General features: G+C 33.2%; 1 protein-coding gene across 1 annotated transcript in view; it reads left to right on the plus strand.

Annotated features, from left to right (window-relative positions):
- Positions 1–5,697: 5,697 nt before the first annotated feature.
- LOC137404931 (uncharacterized) overlaps positions 5,698–17,873 on the plus strand; it is a 95,928-nt gene continuing 83,752 nt past the window's right edge. The window contains exons 1-5 of the mRNA XM_068091159.1: positions 5,698–5,727; positions 7,275–7,463; positions 7,615–7,704; positions 9,342–9,600; positions 11,104–11,267. Of these exons, the coding sequence (XP_067947260.1) occupies positions 5,707–5,727; positions 7,275–7,463; positions 7,615–7,704; positions 9,342–9,600; positions 11,104–11,267 (723 nt within the window). The 5' untranslated portion in view covers positions 5,698–5,706. The remainder of the gene's footprint in view (positions 5,728–7,274; positions 7,464–7,614; positions 7,705–9,341; positions 9,601–11,103; positions 11,268–17,873) is intronic.

Below are 17,873 nucleotides of genomic sequence, written 5' to 3' on the forward strand. Positions count from 1 at the left end.
ACACTGTTGTCTCATTCAGTACTTTTTTAATGATTTAACCTGGTTCGACTTTTCCCACGACCAAACGAGCGGAGCAAAGTGGGGGAGTTTTTATGATAAATGCATGTGCACACAACTTACGAAAATTATTCATCAACAATGACACGAACCCTTGTCAAGAAATTTCATCAACAAATTTAAGCATCGGAATGTAAAGTCGTTAAAGTATAATAACGTTACAAAACATATTTAAACCTATTTAAATATGTTACCAAGTCTTTGTAAACCTTCGATAATATCTTAAAACTTACCCATCTGATCGGATTATACACAAATAGACAGATTAATTTGGACGAATATCGCCACAAAACGCTTGGAAAGCTTGGTTTAATAAAAGTTAAGACCGGAAATTGAAACGCCGAGCGACAGATAAAAGAACGATAAAGTCTTGCGCATTTCACGAAAAAATAACGTGCAATTTTCACCAGTCTATAGCATTGTCGAATTGCCGAAGGTTTTGGCAATTAACATAGGAGTACAGAAATCGTTTCATTTTTGCCGATTTCAACTTTTTCATTTTCATTTGCCGACACATTTGAATACTTTCCCATTCTAACTGATGTCCAACGCAGTATAAGTAAAGCAAATGACGATGATATTTTTTAACGTTTCTTATGAGATTATTACAATAATTAATTATAAGTTTGGATGACTACAGAACAATGACTACGTAGTACAGACTTTCTAAAAATCTAACGCAGTGCAGTGTAAGTAAAGGCATGACGATGATATTTTTTCTAACGGTTCCAATGAGATTATTGCAATAATTGATTATAAGTTTGGATGACTACAGGACAATGACTACGTAATACAAATTTTCTAAAAATTTATATAAATATCACAACTTCGTGATATTGTTAGCTATGCCGTTTTGAAATTTAAACAAAATTGTGCATTGATTTTTTATTATTACTATAGGGCCTATAAATAATATTGGTCATTCTAATAATATCAGTGCATTTTACTTCTAATATTGGCCAATATTGCATTTCTTTTTTTACAGGAGGAGAGATATAAACATATAATCTTTTTCTTTCATTATTGCTATTTGTTGTATATAATAACACCCACACCCAGTACATTACAGCTACCATTGCAGTTATCCTATTTGACTGCTAATATTGCATTTCTCAACCATCAGTACCATTTCTTCTTTCCAATATCACTTTGGTCGTGGGCTGTATGACAGGGGAATTTCTAGTCTATAATCAATCTTTTTTTCTTTTTCTTAAAGTTTCTCCTTCTCATGGTTATGCAGCTTAAATGCTTCCAATAATAATAATTCTCCATATTGTCGGCTAGTTATTTTTAATACTTGAAATCATGATTTTAGTTTCTACATTCTAATTTAGATTTCTATTAAGTTTGCTTCACTATTTAAGAGTTAAATCTTTTTGCAGATAATGGCAAGGTAAAGAGGGAAGCCGAAGATGGACTTGAATGCACATACTGCTATCTTTTTCTTTCCTACGCACTAGGCAATGGCTTATACGAAAGCTGCTTCGAAATCGCCGAATTTGACTTTTGTTATCGTGTCTACCTAGAAGGTGACCGACCGGACTGGGTAGTTGATTCTCAAGATGAATCCTAACCATTGGCATGTCATCTAAGAATAGTTGATTGTCAAACCATAACAACTATTTGATTTACGTTGTGAGGAGATACCATATTATTTTGCTAATACTAATCAACATCAATTTTTGCATCCAAATATGCTTTGACACTTTTCATCTGATATTTTCTTATAATGTTTAACTTTTATTTAAGCTTGTGATAAAATGCATGGTTTCATTGCATGACCGGTTCACAATATAAAATGACAAATTTAACTGTCATACAGTAATCAGAGTTTCATAACTGATGGATAATTTTAAATAAATAGTTATTCTTGAAATATGTTGCGTATTGGCAGGGCTGAGCATTAATGCTAGCAATCACTGTGAAACAAATTGGTTGAATACAAACTTAGATTTTATCGGATGCAATAGAAGTTGGCTGTGTATTATCAGATACTGTAACTGTTGACTATATCTCCTTATTTACACTAACAATTGACTTTATCTCATCATATACTGTAACAATTGAGTTTATCTCATAATATACTGTAACAATTGACTTTATCCCATCATATGCTGTAACAATTGACTTTGTCTCATCATACTCTGTCCCACTTGACTAGGTCTCATCATATACTGTAACACTTGACAATATCTCATCATTACCGTTACAGATTACTATATCTTATCATATACTGTAACCCTTGACTATGTCTTATCATATACTGTAAAACTTGATTATCTCTGATCGTATAATGTAGCACTTGACTATATTTCATCATATACTGTAACACTTGACTATATCTCATCAAACCCTGTAACACTTGATTAAATCTTATCATATACTGTACACTTATCTTGATATCATCATAGATTGTACTCTTGACTATGTCTTATCGTATACTGTAAAACCTGATTATCTCTGATCGTATAATGTAGCAATTGACTATATTTCATCATATACTGTCACACTTGACTATATCTCATCAAACCCTGTAACACTTGACTATATCTTATCATTTACTGTACACTTATCTTGATATCATCATAGATTGTACTCTTGACTATGTCTCATCATATACTGTAACACTTGGTTATATCTTATTATAAAATGTAACACTTGGCTATGTCTTATCCCATCTGAACACTCTTTTTAAGCAACAGCATTGCTTTTCAGGCTAAAAATCTTACATCTTGACATCACTCAAAATATTGTCATGTCACTCAGTATTTACAACAGCTTTTGCGCTGACACTATTCATGGTAAGAATATGGTGCTATCATGTCTTGTTTCAGGTGTCCATGTTTAGTGTAGCTAAAGCGCCATTGTCAACCTGCAGAGTCAGCAAATTGCCATTCATGACCACAATTCAACTTCCTTAATTAAAGCAAAGAATAAATAAGAGTGTGTCTAGAAAACATGGCAATTTGCAGCCGTTAATACTGCAAAACAGCTATTCTGTGCAGACAGCTGTGTTCACCTTATAATAAACCATGCTACGTGACTGCAAATTGTACAGTCATGTACATGATCTATGTTGTACAGTCATGTTCACGGCTGTATAACCATATACATTGACACACACATTTATGTACATGCACATTTATGAACATGCACATATATGTACATGCACATACATGTACATGCATGCACATATACGTCGACTTTTGTCAAGAGGAGATCGTGACTGGAGTCCAAATTTCTCGTATGTGCGTCTAATATGTAGGCTCACGGAGTCGAGCATTTGAAAGCACTTTTACTGAACATCCAGTTGGGCATCAATATAATATCATCAATATTCTAAAATCAAAATGGGCTTCAAAAATGGTAAAGTTAGCAAGGTTCACAGCAAAGTCCAATATGACAGGAACATGTAGATGTTTACGCCAAGTTGCAAGTGTAAACATTTGCACCATGGAGTAAACATGTAGATATTCAGGCTGAAAGATACCATCTTGAAGAGTATGGTCAGCTCCAAAATTGCTGCTGTGTTAGGCAAAGAACTGAGCTTGGTGCAAGTCAATGGGTTTGGCATATAAGAGGAAACTTTCAGCAGCCGTCCAGGAGTGAGTCACCATTTGCCTCACCTGATGTCTAAGGTTTGCAAGCTGCCAATAAAAATAAATCATGGTTATGAGCAGGGTTGGAAAAAAACACGGTTTATATGAAAAAACCGCAAAAACCAGGTTTTTTTGGTTTAAACTAGTTTTTACGGTTTAAACCGGTTTTTATGGTTTTTATAATTTTACCAAGGTTTTTTGCAATTTTAAGTCTAATTAACATCACTTACTATAGCTGCATGATTGAGTATTGAACATACTCAATTTCCATCCAAGAGGTGGATGGAAATGGCTCCTTTTAGCTGATTATTAGCTGAATGGCTGACTTTTTGACGTTTTACGGCAGATTATTTGAGCAGGTAACACTTGTGACAGTTTTTTGCTTATGAAATAAATATTTTATTCCTATGCACAGAATACCAAATCACTCTTATGTGTTAGCTATAACTTATCATTTGTCAACTTAAGGCCCGTTTTACTCTTTGTAGGTTCGAGCACCACCTGAGACTGTCATGAGTATAACTTTCTAAAATAGGAACTATGATGTGACAACTCCTTTGGTTCTTCGAGTTCGCATGACCTCACCACGCACTTGCCCAACATTTTAGTAAATTCTATCAGAAGGTATTGTTACTTTTGTATCATTTGTGATTGTTTTTGATGTTTGAGATTATCTGATTGCCGGGATGTTTCAAGAATAAAATCGATAAAATTTGGTCGAAATTAAAACGCTCAAATCAAGTTAAAGTGTGATTATTAAATCTATATTTGCAAAGAGACTGACAGAATAAAGACTTGTAATGCTGCAACTTGAACATAATAGCTGATATCAACTAAAGCGCAAGTTCCTAACCTGAGGTACAAGTATCCCTGGAGGTGCATTTCAGAAATCTAGGGGTACAATACAAGTTATAAGCCTCATGAACTTTGGGTTTGTTTGGCTTCCATTATTAATAACTTTGTTGAAACCACTACTATATAGCTACTATTGGTATCATTTTTAAAGCCAATTAGTTTTGCCATTCAGACAAACTTAGGCAGGAATTATACGTTACTTATTACGATTGTAAGTAGACAGAGCCGGCTCAGCTGGTAGAGCTTTGTGTCATGGCAAAACGTCTAGCTGGTAGAGCTTTGTGTCATGACATAATGTCTAGCTGGTAGAGCTTTGTGTCATGACATAATGTCTAGCTGGTAGAGCTTTGTGTCATGACATAATGTCTAGCTTGTAGAGCTTTGGTATGATTTTTCCTTCTGAGTGTTTTAACTGCGATGAAGTTTTGTCAATTTGATTTTTGATATCCTGGCAGTCAGATCACCTCACAAATCACAATATATCATATAGATATATATTTATATATGTATATATATATATATATATTTATATAAATTATATTAAGAACTGAAAACTTTTAAAACATTTTACAACTTAAAGTTTCATGGTTGCTACCATTCATCAGGTAAAATTAAAATGATTTGAAGCTCATATGGCTGATATGAGTTATGACTACTTTATGACTACTCATGTCTGTATAAGTTCGAGTGTTATATCGGTAGGATGTAGTTCTGTCATGACTAATTTTATTAGTGTTTATAAAGCACTATCAAAACTCTGACAGAGAGAGCTGTCTGATTGAGGTGTTCTTCTTGATGAACTTGGAGAGCAAAAGATTCTTCTTGTTGAGAAACTTGGTATGATAAAAAAAATGTATTACTCTAATAACTTTAACTGGCATAATGAGGTAAGGGATACTTATTTGACTTTTTTTAGTCAACTGTTCTGGTTATGTAGAGGTCTCTGATTATATACACAGTAAATTAAAAATACCTACTAATGAGATAATGCGCTTGACAAGAGAAGAAGACTGTCAGTAAAACCTGATGTAAGCTCCAGCCAATCGGATGGGAGTCCAAGTAGCATAATAAGCATAAATCATTATCCAGTATTAACATGCCATATATAGTAGAGCCAATCTGGTTGAGTCCTTCAGGAGTATAAAATTGTAGGTCATTTGATCACTGTTCAGTTTTGTGGTAAACAGCCTGCAGGATGGATGGTGAAAAAAACTTAGTGAGTATTCATATACTATTTTATTGGCAATAAATTTATTTCAAAAAGAAATGTTTACCAAATTAGTTTGCAGAGCAATCAAAAAAGGGCAACAGCTAACCAATCAAATAAATGATTCATCCCATCGGACATAATCAGCGCGAAGTCTCAGATTTTAGCCTTCCACAGTAAAAATTTTGTTACTTGTTGTTTGCGCGGTGTTTAAATGAAAATAATAAAGTTGTTATGATATTGCCTCATGTTTGTTATGCTTCTGATTACGTGTTCAGAGGTTTCTTTTCAACATACTTATTTATGTATAAACTATGTATTATGCAAAATAGATTTATAAGTGAAAACTAATGAAGCCAACAATAGTCTTAGAAAAATAAGTAAATAAATTCAATATGTTTAAATGTATTTATTTGTTACCTTGTAAAAATCTTTTTTAAAGCACATGAATTATATAACTTTTTTATTAAATAGGTCAATACATCAGCGCCTTGGCTTTCAAATGAGCCTATATTCAATACACAAAGAATAATAGAACTATGAAAAACAGGCTGTCAAAAGTATGTCCTGCAATAAAAAAACACATGGTTGCGGTTCCAACAATGTGATGACATAATTATTATTTAGCCTTAGGTAGTCAATCTCTTTCGCTGCCACCGAGGCTGAACTTTTCTGTGACAATCGGTGCTGTTAAACCCAAAGAGCACTAGTAATAAATTAGGATTCTAAATAATCAACAATGCTCGGGGATCATGCTAACGCCCGACCAATACAAACACATATCTGAGTTAATTAATTATGCTTCAATAAGTATACTGTCTTTGATAAAGGTAATGACATCACATTGATGAAATTGTAACCTGCAGTTGCGTGGCCCTAGGACTATATGTCAATCACACTTTTGCGAGATCTTGCAATGCTTGAAATTAATTAGTCTGAATCGTGCCCCTCAACATCACAGTAAAAAGAGAGGGCTAGTGCATAATATCATCGGTAAAACATAGTATGGTGCTTGGAATCTGAGTTATTTATCATAGAAATAATATGTACATGGAAAGCTAATAACACTGATTCATTTTCATTGGTTTGGTGAGGTTCAATCGGACCATACAATTTCATTTCATCTTAGCCTGCAAAAAGAGGCTTTTGTTTCATTGTTATATATCATACTTTATTTTATTAATAAAGAGTTCATCGTTATCCTCATCTGGACTTTTCCTACCTTCGCCTGCTACCACCGTCATTATCGTAGTTGATAAATATAAGCGGTAAGCAATAAAATTAGCGGTAAGAGCACACAACATCGAATATGAAAATTGTGGCGTCACAAACTTTGACCCTATACCATTGAACATTTATGCGGTAAAGCTCTGGGGAAATCATATAAACATCAACTAATGTCTGTCTCCCCATCTTAAACAATCGCTCATTCGAAAGCCTAGACTCTTATGTATTAAAACATATGATAAAAATATTATGTAATTTATGTGCTTTAACATAGAATAATGGTATCGATTTGTGAGCTGAAGAAATAAGCACATGCATATTGTCTTTAGATGGCGTCACAGAGGAGCAAGTTTTCCTTCCAAGGTTTGGCTTTGCTAGTACTAAGTTTTCTACTAGCTGGCACAGTGGGTGGTCTGATCTACTTATCTATCCACGGCCAAGCTAGTTGCCAGCCTCAGCAAAAGGCTAAAACTGTAGACATAGAAGCTGATGTGACAGTAACATCTGGAAGCAATGAGGTAATCAATACTTGAAAGATGTACAATATGACTTCACAATCTCAGTATTTCACACTAAAACTAAGCATAGATTAAGTTATATGTTGTAACAACTATTTTGAGTGCAAATGCTTCTGAAACTTTATTCTAAATGAAGAGTTACACTTGTCAGAAAGAAGAACACATCAGTTACGACCAAAACTCCAGAGTTGCTTACTACAAGGGAGCTGATGGCTCTTTCGAAGTTGATGACTTTAACAAGGTAAGTTTTTAATTAAGATCAATTATTTGATATATATTGATAGGTAACTTTATTGACAGTAATTTCACTTCAAATAGAAATGTTTTACAGATTATGCTATAGAACAATCATAAAACAAAAAAGGCAACAGTTAGCCACTAAAATCAAATAAATAATTTACCATGAACATTATAGTGTTTAAAATACCTATCTCTGCTAAGAGAACAGATATTAGGTGGAAAAGTGTTAAAGCAGCTAGCAATGATATTTTCCAAATAGTTATCAAGTATATTAAGCCGGGAGTATATATTAAGCTGGGAGTGGTGGTGCACTTATGTAGTCCAACTACTCGGAAGCTAGGTTTGGTGGTTTATAGTTATAGTTTGAGCAGTTATATTTTCAAAATAGTTATCAAGTATGTTGAAATGATTTGAAAAACTTTAACTGCTCTGTAAAAAACGAGGACACAAACCATGAAAGATCATGACCTACATCTTGACACCTGTATAAAACATTTATTTTATTCAAAGATTGTTCTTTTGAACATTTTCATTATATATATACTAATATATGATATATATTATTATACTTATTATAACATTTTATTAAATATAGGATGCTATATTATGTATATAAAATAAAATTTACCATCCTATATTTTATTAAAATGTAGGATTTATATTATAATTTTTATATAATATATATTTTATTAAAATATTTTGTTTTATATTTTATTTTAACCTATATTTCATTAAAATACATGATACTTTAAATTAAAAAAAGTAGTTTAAAAAAATACACAAACCTAGGAACCTTGATAAAAAGGTGGGATTTTTTTGACTAAAAGATTTTGACGTCATTGCATAATTTAATCGTGAACCAAATATTTTCTTTTCATGTCATTTGCTTTGTCTAAATAGTTTCTTTCAATTTGATCGTGTTTCAACATTTGATCGTTTATCAAATTACAAATAAAAAAGTCTCTTTTTTTAACATGGTATTTTTATAGTGTTCGTGCCCACAGCACTAAAGATGGCAATCATAAGCAATCAAAATGAAAAGCAATAAAAGCAGTCTAGACACTTCATGCAATCAAATACAGAGTTAATTGTTGTGTTGTGTTTAGTTTGATATTTATGTTCTGCAATACTCTTCTTTGTGTCTGAAAATACATACACTGTAAAAAGTCATGTGAAAAGTATAAACCTGGTGGGCTCTTTCAAACATGTTATTATTAATGTCGTTATTATAATTGTTGTTATTATAATTGTTATTATTACAGCATGTAGTTATTGTAATAATTATTATCATTACTTATCTCACTGTTGTCAAAAGTCAGTGCAATAATATAGGTATTTTTTTATAAAGATAATAAAGTTGTTTAACAAAGCAGTGAAATAACTATCCGGCTTCAAGTAATAAAACCATAGATGTTAGTATGAATGAAGATAAATCATATCATAAATAATAAGAAAACAAGATTAGATAATTTCAGGAAACAGGAATTATAAAGTAGTGTGTCTCAATGTAATATTCTAATCAATGAGTGACTAGTTTTAATATAATAACAACAATAAACATTAAATAAGCCATTGACTATACTACGCCTTCTCATACACTTCATTCAACATGTTTTAAGTATTCAGTCTCTTCTACAGGGAATTCATATCATCAGGGCACCAGGGAACAAGGTTTGTTACGTGATTCCTGTAGGAGTCAATTCAAACTCTCATCAAGGGTTTGAGTCTTTTCTCTATAATTCCAACCACAGAGCAGTTCAGGTTAATGGCTCGATAGAAACTGATGTTGAAATTTTACCTGGAAAGATTGAGGACACCAGTTTCATACCTGATGGAGCTCATGATGAGTGTACCAATGGCTACCGGTGGATGGTCATAACAAGTTCTGCATCAGCTGGTAAGTAAGTACCTTGTGTTCGTGCCTTTTGGGTAGTGACTACTCTCACCTGTATTGTCTTTTCAGCCTTATATTACACTGTTGTCTCATTCAGTACTTTTTTAATGATTTAACCTGGTTCGACTTTTTCCATGACCAAACGAGCGGAGCAAAGTGGGGGAGTTTTTATGATAAATGCATGTGCACACAACTTACGAAAATTATTCATCAACAATGACACGAACCCTTGTCAAGAAATTTCATCAACAAATTTAAGCATCGGAATGTAAAGTCGTTAAAGTATAATAACGTTACAAAACATATTTAAACCTATTTAAATATGTTACCAAGTCTTTGTAAACCTTCGATAATATCTTAAAACTTACCCATCTGATCGGATTATACACAAATAGACAGATTAATTTGGACGAATATCGCCACAAAACGCTTGAAAAGCTTGGTTTAATAAAAGTTAAGACCGGAAATTGAAACGCCGAGCGACAGATAAAAGAACGATAAAGTCTTGCGCATTTCACGAAAAAATAACGTGCAATTTTCACCAGTCTATAGCATTGTCGAATTGCCGAAGGTTTTGGCAATTAACATAGGAGTACAGAAATCGTTTCATTTTTGCCGATTTCAACTTTTTCATTTTCATTTGCCGACACATTTGAATACTTTCCCATTCTAACTGATGTCCAACGCAGTATAAGTAAAGCAAATGACGATGATATTTTTTAACGTTTCTTATGAGATTATTACAATAATTAATTATAAGTTTGGATGACTACAGAACAATGACTACGTAGTACAGACTTTCTAAAAATCTAACGCAGTGTAAGTAAAGGCATGACGATGATATTTTTTCTAACGGTTCCAATGAGATTATTGCAATAATTGATTATAAGTTTGGATGACTACAGAACAATGACTACGTAGTACAGATTTTCTAAAAATTTATATAAATATCACAACTTCGTGATATTGTTAGCTATGCCGTTTTGAAATTTAAACAAAATTGTGCATTGGTGTTTTATTATTACTATATAAATAATATTGGTCATTCTAATAATATCAGTGCATTTTACTTCTAATATTGGCCAATATTGCATTTCTTTTTTTTACAGGAGGAGAGATATAAACATATAATCTTTTTCTTTCATTATTGCTATTTGTTGTATATAATAACACCCACACCCAGTACATTACAGCTACCATTGCAGTTATCCTATTTGACTGCTAATATTGCATTTCTCAACCATCAGTACCATTTCTTCTTTCCAATATCACTTTGGTCGTGGGCTGTATGACAGGGGAATTTCTAGTCTATAATCAATCTTTTTTTCTTTTTCTTAAAGTTTCTCCTTCTCATGGTTATGCAGCTTAAATGCTTCCAATAATAATAATTCTCCATATTGTCGGCTAGTTATTTTTAATACTTGAAATCATGATTTTAGTTTCTACATTCTAATTTAGATTTCTATTAAGTTTGCTTCACTATTTAAGAGTTAAATCTTTTTGCAGATAATGGCAAGGTAAAGAGGGAAGCCGAAGATGGACTTGAATGCACATACTGCTATCTTTTTCTTTCCTACGCACTAGGCAATGGCTTATACGAAAGCTGCTTCGAAATCGCCGAATTTGACTTTTGTTATCGTGTCTACCTAGAAGGTGACCGACCGGACTGGGTAGTTGATTCTCAAGATGAATCCTAACCATTGGCATGTCATCTAAGAATAGTTGATTGTCAAACCATAACAACTATTTGATTTACGTTGTGAGGAGATACCATATTATTTTGCTAATACTAATCAACATCAATTTTTGCATCCAAATATGCTTTGACACTTTTCATCTGATATTTTCTTATAATGTTTAACTTTTATTTAAGCTTGTGATAAAATGCATGGTTTCATTGCATGACCGGTTCACAATATAAAATGACAAATTTAACTGTCATACAGTAATCAGAGTTTCATAACTGATGGATAATTTTAAATAAATAGTTATTCTTGAAATATGTTGCGTATTGGCAGGGCTGAGCATTAATGCTAGCAATCACTGTGAAACAAATTGGTTGAATACAAACTTAGATTTTATCGGATGCAATAGAAGTTGGCTGTGTATTATCAGATACTGTAACTGTTGACTATATCTCCTTATTTACACTAACAATTGACTTTATCTCATCATATACTGTAACACTTGACTTTATCTCATCATACTCTGTCCCACTTGACTAGGTCTCATCATATACTGTAACACTTGACAATATCTCATCATTACCGTTACAGATTACTATATCTTATCATATACTGTAACCCTTGACTATGTCTTATCGTATACTGTAAAACTTGATTATCTCTGATCGTATAATGTAGCACTTGACTATATTTCATCATATACTGTAACACTTGACTATATCTCATCAAACCCTGTAACACTTGATTATATCTTATCATATACTGTACACTTATCTTGATATCATCATAGATTGTACTCTTGACTATGTCTTATCGTATACTGTAAAACTTGATTATCTCTGATCGTATAATGTAGCAATTGACTATATTTCATCATATACTGTCACACTTGACTATATCTCATCAAACCCTGTAACACTTGACTATATCTTATCATATACTGTACACTTATCTTGATATCATCATAGATTGTACTCTTGACTATGTCTCATCATATACTGTAACACTTGGTTGTATCTTATTATAAAATGTAACACTTGACTATGTCTTATCCCATCTGAACACTCTTTTTAAGCAACAGCATTGCTTTTCAGGCTAAAAATCTTACATCTTGACATCACTCAAAATATTGTCATGTCACTCAGTATTTACAACAGCTTTTGCGCTGACACTATTCATGGTAAGAATATGGTGCTATCATGTCTTGTTTCAGGTGTCCATGTTTAGTGTAGCTAAAGCGCCATTGTCAACCTGCAGAGTCAGCAAATTGCCATTCATGACCACAATTCAACTTCCTTAATTAAAGCAAAGAATAAATAAGAGTGTGTCTAGAAAACATGGCAATTTGCAGCCGTTAATACTGCAAAACAGCTATTCTGTGCAGACAGCTGTGTTCACCTTATAATAAACCATGCTACGTGACTGCAAATTGTACAGTCATGTACATGATCTATGTTGTACAGTCATGTTCACGGCTGTATAACCATATACATTGACACACACATTTATGTACATGCACATTTATGAACATGCACATATATGTACATGCACATACATGTACATGCATGCACATATACGTCGACTTTTGTCAAGAGGAGATCGTGACTGGAGTCCAAATTTCTCGTATGTGCGTCTAATATGTAGGCTCACGGAGCCGAGCATTTGAAAGCACTTTTACTGAACATCCAGTTGGGCATCAATATAATATCATCAATATTCTAAAATCAAAATGGGCTTCAAAAATGGTAAAGTTAGCAAGGTTCACAGCAAAGTCCAATATGACAGGAACATGTAGATGTTTACGCCAAGTTGCAAGTGTAAACATTTGCACCATGGAGTAAACATGTAGATATTCAGGCTGAAAGATACCATCTTGAAGAGTATGGTCAGCTCCAAAATTGCTGCTGTGTTAGGCAAAGAACTGAGCTTGGTGCAAGTCAATGGGTTTGGCATATAAGAGGAAACTTTCAGCAGCCGTCCAGGAGTGAGTCACCATTTGCCTCACCTGATGTCTAAGGTTTGCAAGCTGCCAATAAAAATAAATCATGGTTATGAGCAGGGTTGGAAAAAAACACGGTTTATATGAAAAAACCGCAAAAACCAGGTTTTTTTGGTTTAAACTAGTTTTTACGGTTTAAACCAGTTTTTATGGTTTTTATAATTTTACCAAGGTTTTTTGCAATTTTAAGTCTAATTAACATCACTTACTATAGCTGCATGATTGAGTATTGAACATACATATTAATTTTGGAATCATCTGTTAAAAATGGTACTGTGGGAGTTGTTAAGGGAAAAAAGAGAGAAAACATATAGAAATTTCAGAATGAGTCTTAAATCAAACATGATCGATGAAATACAGAGCAGAAGTCTTATCACATAAAGTGAATATTGTACATACAGCTCTATGTATTAGTAGGAACTTTAATCCCAGTGATTAGTCATGTGGTAGTGTAGAGCAGAGCATAATGCAGATGCATTGCTAGTGTTTGGAGCAGTGGCAGATGACTCAACTTCTATCACCTGAGTACTAGCATCACTGTCTGAATTGGTGTTTTCAGCTTGACATTTTGCTACGTGAGCTTTAAGCCTATCTGCGTGATCTCGCATTGCGACAGCACACCTATTAGTTTGCCTTAAAACCTTTGTCTTTCAAAACACAACAAACTCGTTAAACTGAATTCTAACAATCCAACGACTTTGGCTAGTGCCCAATAAATGAAATATTAGTTTGCAAACTTAAAGCTTTTGCCCAAAAGGACTTTATTGTTTTAATTTCTAATTATAAGCAATCCTTTTTCACTGGCCAAACTTAAGAAAGTATTCATTCATTATTAGATATGATGTTTGGATTATTAAAATTTACATGGTTTTTATATTTCATCAGTAAAGAGATCATCATATCACTTGATAAAACCAATTGAAAATGAAATCCGCTAATTCATTGTTGTGCCTGGATTTCATGTAGTTTCAACTTGAGCTCTACCATCAATTTACTACTATGTCCTAAATAAACTTCCACAGCTGATAATTACATATAATTGCATTTCTACTGCACATGAACCACTGGGAGCTTAAAATATTATGTTTTTCACAAAAAATAGTAAAAATACCGAAAATCATAAAAACCGGTTTTTTCGGGCTGGTTTAAACCGGGTTTAAACCACTCGGTTTAAACAATTGGTTTAAACCGTGTGGTTTAAACCATTTGTTTAAGCCAACCCACTGGTTATGAGGCAAAATTACATTGGAAAAGATGAATACCTTGAGAATAGCTAGTTTATTGTACATGAAAAACTCTAATTGCTTAAAGCTATTTATGGGTAACATATAGTTGATAATAAATTTCTTTAAAATTCAAAAAAGACCACTGCTGTTGACCTTCAAAACAGGTCTGCTACAATTTACAAGTGTCACCTAGTTCTTTGACACAAATAGGGAAGTTCTCCTTTCAGTGTGTGACTTTAGCGTTTTTAAGCTTACTACTACTAGTTGGCAGTGTGGGTAGTCTGAGCTACTCAAATATAGATTAGATCACCTGCATTGACGTATATATCCAGAAATTGTCAAATGGCCAGATAGCTTAGGCTGTGGGCGCAGAGCCTGGTTTGACTGTTTTTGCCAGTCAGGAAAGCACTAAGCCTTGACATTGGCATTGTTGGCTAGACATTAAGCAAAGATAATAGATTGGTGTATTTCTAACTGTAAAAACTTGAAAAATCTTATACCCACGGTCTTCGTAGACACCATTTTTTTTTGACTGTGTAGTAAGCAATTACAGTAAAGTACGTTAAGTGATTAAATTGATAATTTATATTATAAAAAGAGCCAACTGTCTGCTTGTCTGTCTCTCTGTCTGTCTGTCCGAAGCCCTGATTGGATGTTTGGTAAAAGGATTAAGCTAATTAAGGAAATAGTAATTGTATTTGTACACTCAACTATCAGCTTCGTACACTGAAATGGTAACTGGTATACCAATTGTTCACCAAGAACATGCACTAGCACTTTAGTGTCCCCACGCCTCGTGAAAATTTGTCATGTGTAATAATTATGTACAAACTTATTCTTAGTTTGGAAAGATTGTTGTGTGGTAAAGATGGTAACACACTTTGCTTAAAGCTGAGCATTGCGGTTTGATTTTAGGAGACTGCAATCTTTTTTTACAATGCTTTTAACGTGGCTTCCAAGAGGTGGATGGAAATGGCTCCTTTTAGCTGATTATTAGCTGAATGGCTGACTTTTTGACGTTTTACGGCAGATTATTTGAGCAGGTAACACTTGTGACAGTTTTTTGCTCATGAAATAAATATTTTATTCCTATGCACAGAATACCAAATTACTCTTATGTGTTAGCTATAACTTATCATTTGTCAACTTAAGGCCCGTTTTACTCTTTGTAGGTTCGAGCACCACCTGAGACTGTCATGGGTATAACTTTCTAAAATAGGAACTATGATGTGACAACTCCTTTGGTTCTTCGAGTTCGCATGACCTCACCACGCACTTGCCCGGCATTTTAGTAAATTCTATCTGAAGGTATTGTTACTTTTGTATCATTTGTGATTGTTTTTGATGTTTGAGATTATCTGATTGCCGGGATGTTTCAAGAATAAAATCGATAAAATTTGGTCGAAATTAAAACGCTCAAATCAAGTTAAAGTGTGATTATTAAATATATATTTGCAAAGAGACTGACAGAATAAAGACTTGTAATGCTGCAACTTGAACATAATAGCTGATATCAACTAAAGCGCAAGTTCCTAACCTGAGGTACAAGTATCCCTGGAGGTGCATTTCAGAAATCTAGGGGTACAATACAAGTTATATGCCTCATGAACTTTGGGTTTGTTTGGCTTCCATTATTAATAACTTTGTTGAAACCACTACTATATAGCTACTATTGGTATCATTTTAAAGCCAATTAGTTTTGCCATTCAGACAAACTTAGGCAGGAATTATACGTTACTTATTACGATTGTAAGTAGACAGAGCCGGCTCAGCTGGTAGAGCTTTGTGTTATGGCAAAACGTCTAGCTGGTAGAGCTTTGTGTCATGACATAATGTCTAGCTGGTAGAGCTTTGTGTCATGACATAATGTCTAGCTGGTAGAGCTTTGTGTCATGACATAATGTCTAGCTGGTAGAGCTTTGGTATGATTTTTCCTTCTGAGTGTTTTAACTGCGATGAAGTTTTGTCAATTTGATTTTTGATATCCTGGCAGTCAGATCACCTCACAAATCACAATATATCATATAGATATATATTTATATATGTATATATATATATATATATATATAAATTATATTAAGAACTGAAAACTTTTAAAACATTTTACAACTTAAAGTTTCATGGTTGCTACCATTCATCAGGTAAAATTAAAATGATTTGAAGCTCATATGGCTGATATGAGCTTCAAATCATTTTAATTTTACCTGATGAATGGTAGCAACCATGAAACTTTAAGTTGTAAAATGTTTTAAAAGTTTTCAGTTCTTAATATAATTTATATAAATGCTCTATTTTAATATTGAGCACTCTCTTCTAGTGAACTGCAACCTTCTTCTTCATCAGTATATATATATACACTGATGAAGAAGAAGGTTGCAGTTCACTAGAAGAGAGTGCTCAATATTAAAATAGAGCATTTATATAAATTATATTATATATATATATATATATATATATATATATGGGTACATAATTCAAACACCCTTATGACCCTTATGACTACTCATGTCTGTATAAGTTTGAATGTTATATCGGTAGTTCTGTCATGACTAATTTTATTAGTGTTTATAAAGCACTATCAAAACTCTGACAGAGAGAGCTGTCTGATTGAGGTGTTCTTCTTGATGAACTTGGAGAGCAAAAGATTCTTCTTGTTGAGAAACTTGGTATGATAAAAAAAATGTATTACTCTAATAACTTTAACTGGCATAATGAGGTAAGGGATACTTATTTGACTTTTTTTAGTCAACTGTCCTGGTTATGTAGAGGTCTCTGATTATATACACAGTAAATTAAAAATACCTACTAATGAGATAATGCGCTTGACAAGAGAAGAAGACTGTCAGTAAAACCTGATGTAAGCTCCAGCCAATCGGATGGGAGTCCAAGTAGCATAATAAGCATAAATCATTATCCAGTATTAACATGCCATATATAGTAGAGCCAATCTGGTTGAGTCCTTCAGGAGTATAAAATTGTAGGCCATTTGATCACTGTTCAGTTTTGTGGTAAACAGCCTGCAGGATGGATGGTGAAAAAAACTTAGTGAGTATTCATATACTATTTTATTGGCAATAAATTTATTTCAAAAAGAAATGTTTACCAAATTAATTTGCAGAGCAATCAAAAAAAGGGCAACAGCTAACCAATCAAATAAATGATTCATCCCATCGGACATAATCAGCGCGAAGTCTCAGATTTTAGCCTTCCACAGTAAAAATTTTGTTACTTGTTGTTTGCGCGGTGTTTAAATGAAAATAATAAAGTTGTTATGATATTGCCTCATGTTTGTTATGCTTCTGATTACGTGTTCAGAGGTTTCTTTTCAACATACTTATTTATGTATAAACTATGTATTATGCAAAA

Source organism: Watersipora subatra, chromosome 9 (genome assembly GCF_963576615.1).
Source record: "Watersipora subatra chromosome 9, tzWatSuba1.1, whole genome shotgun sequence".
NCBI classification, from domain to species: Eukaryota; Metazoa; Bryozoa; class Gymnolaemata; order Cheilostomatida; family Watersiporidae; genus Watersipora; species Watersipora subatra.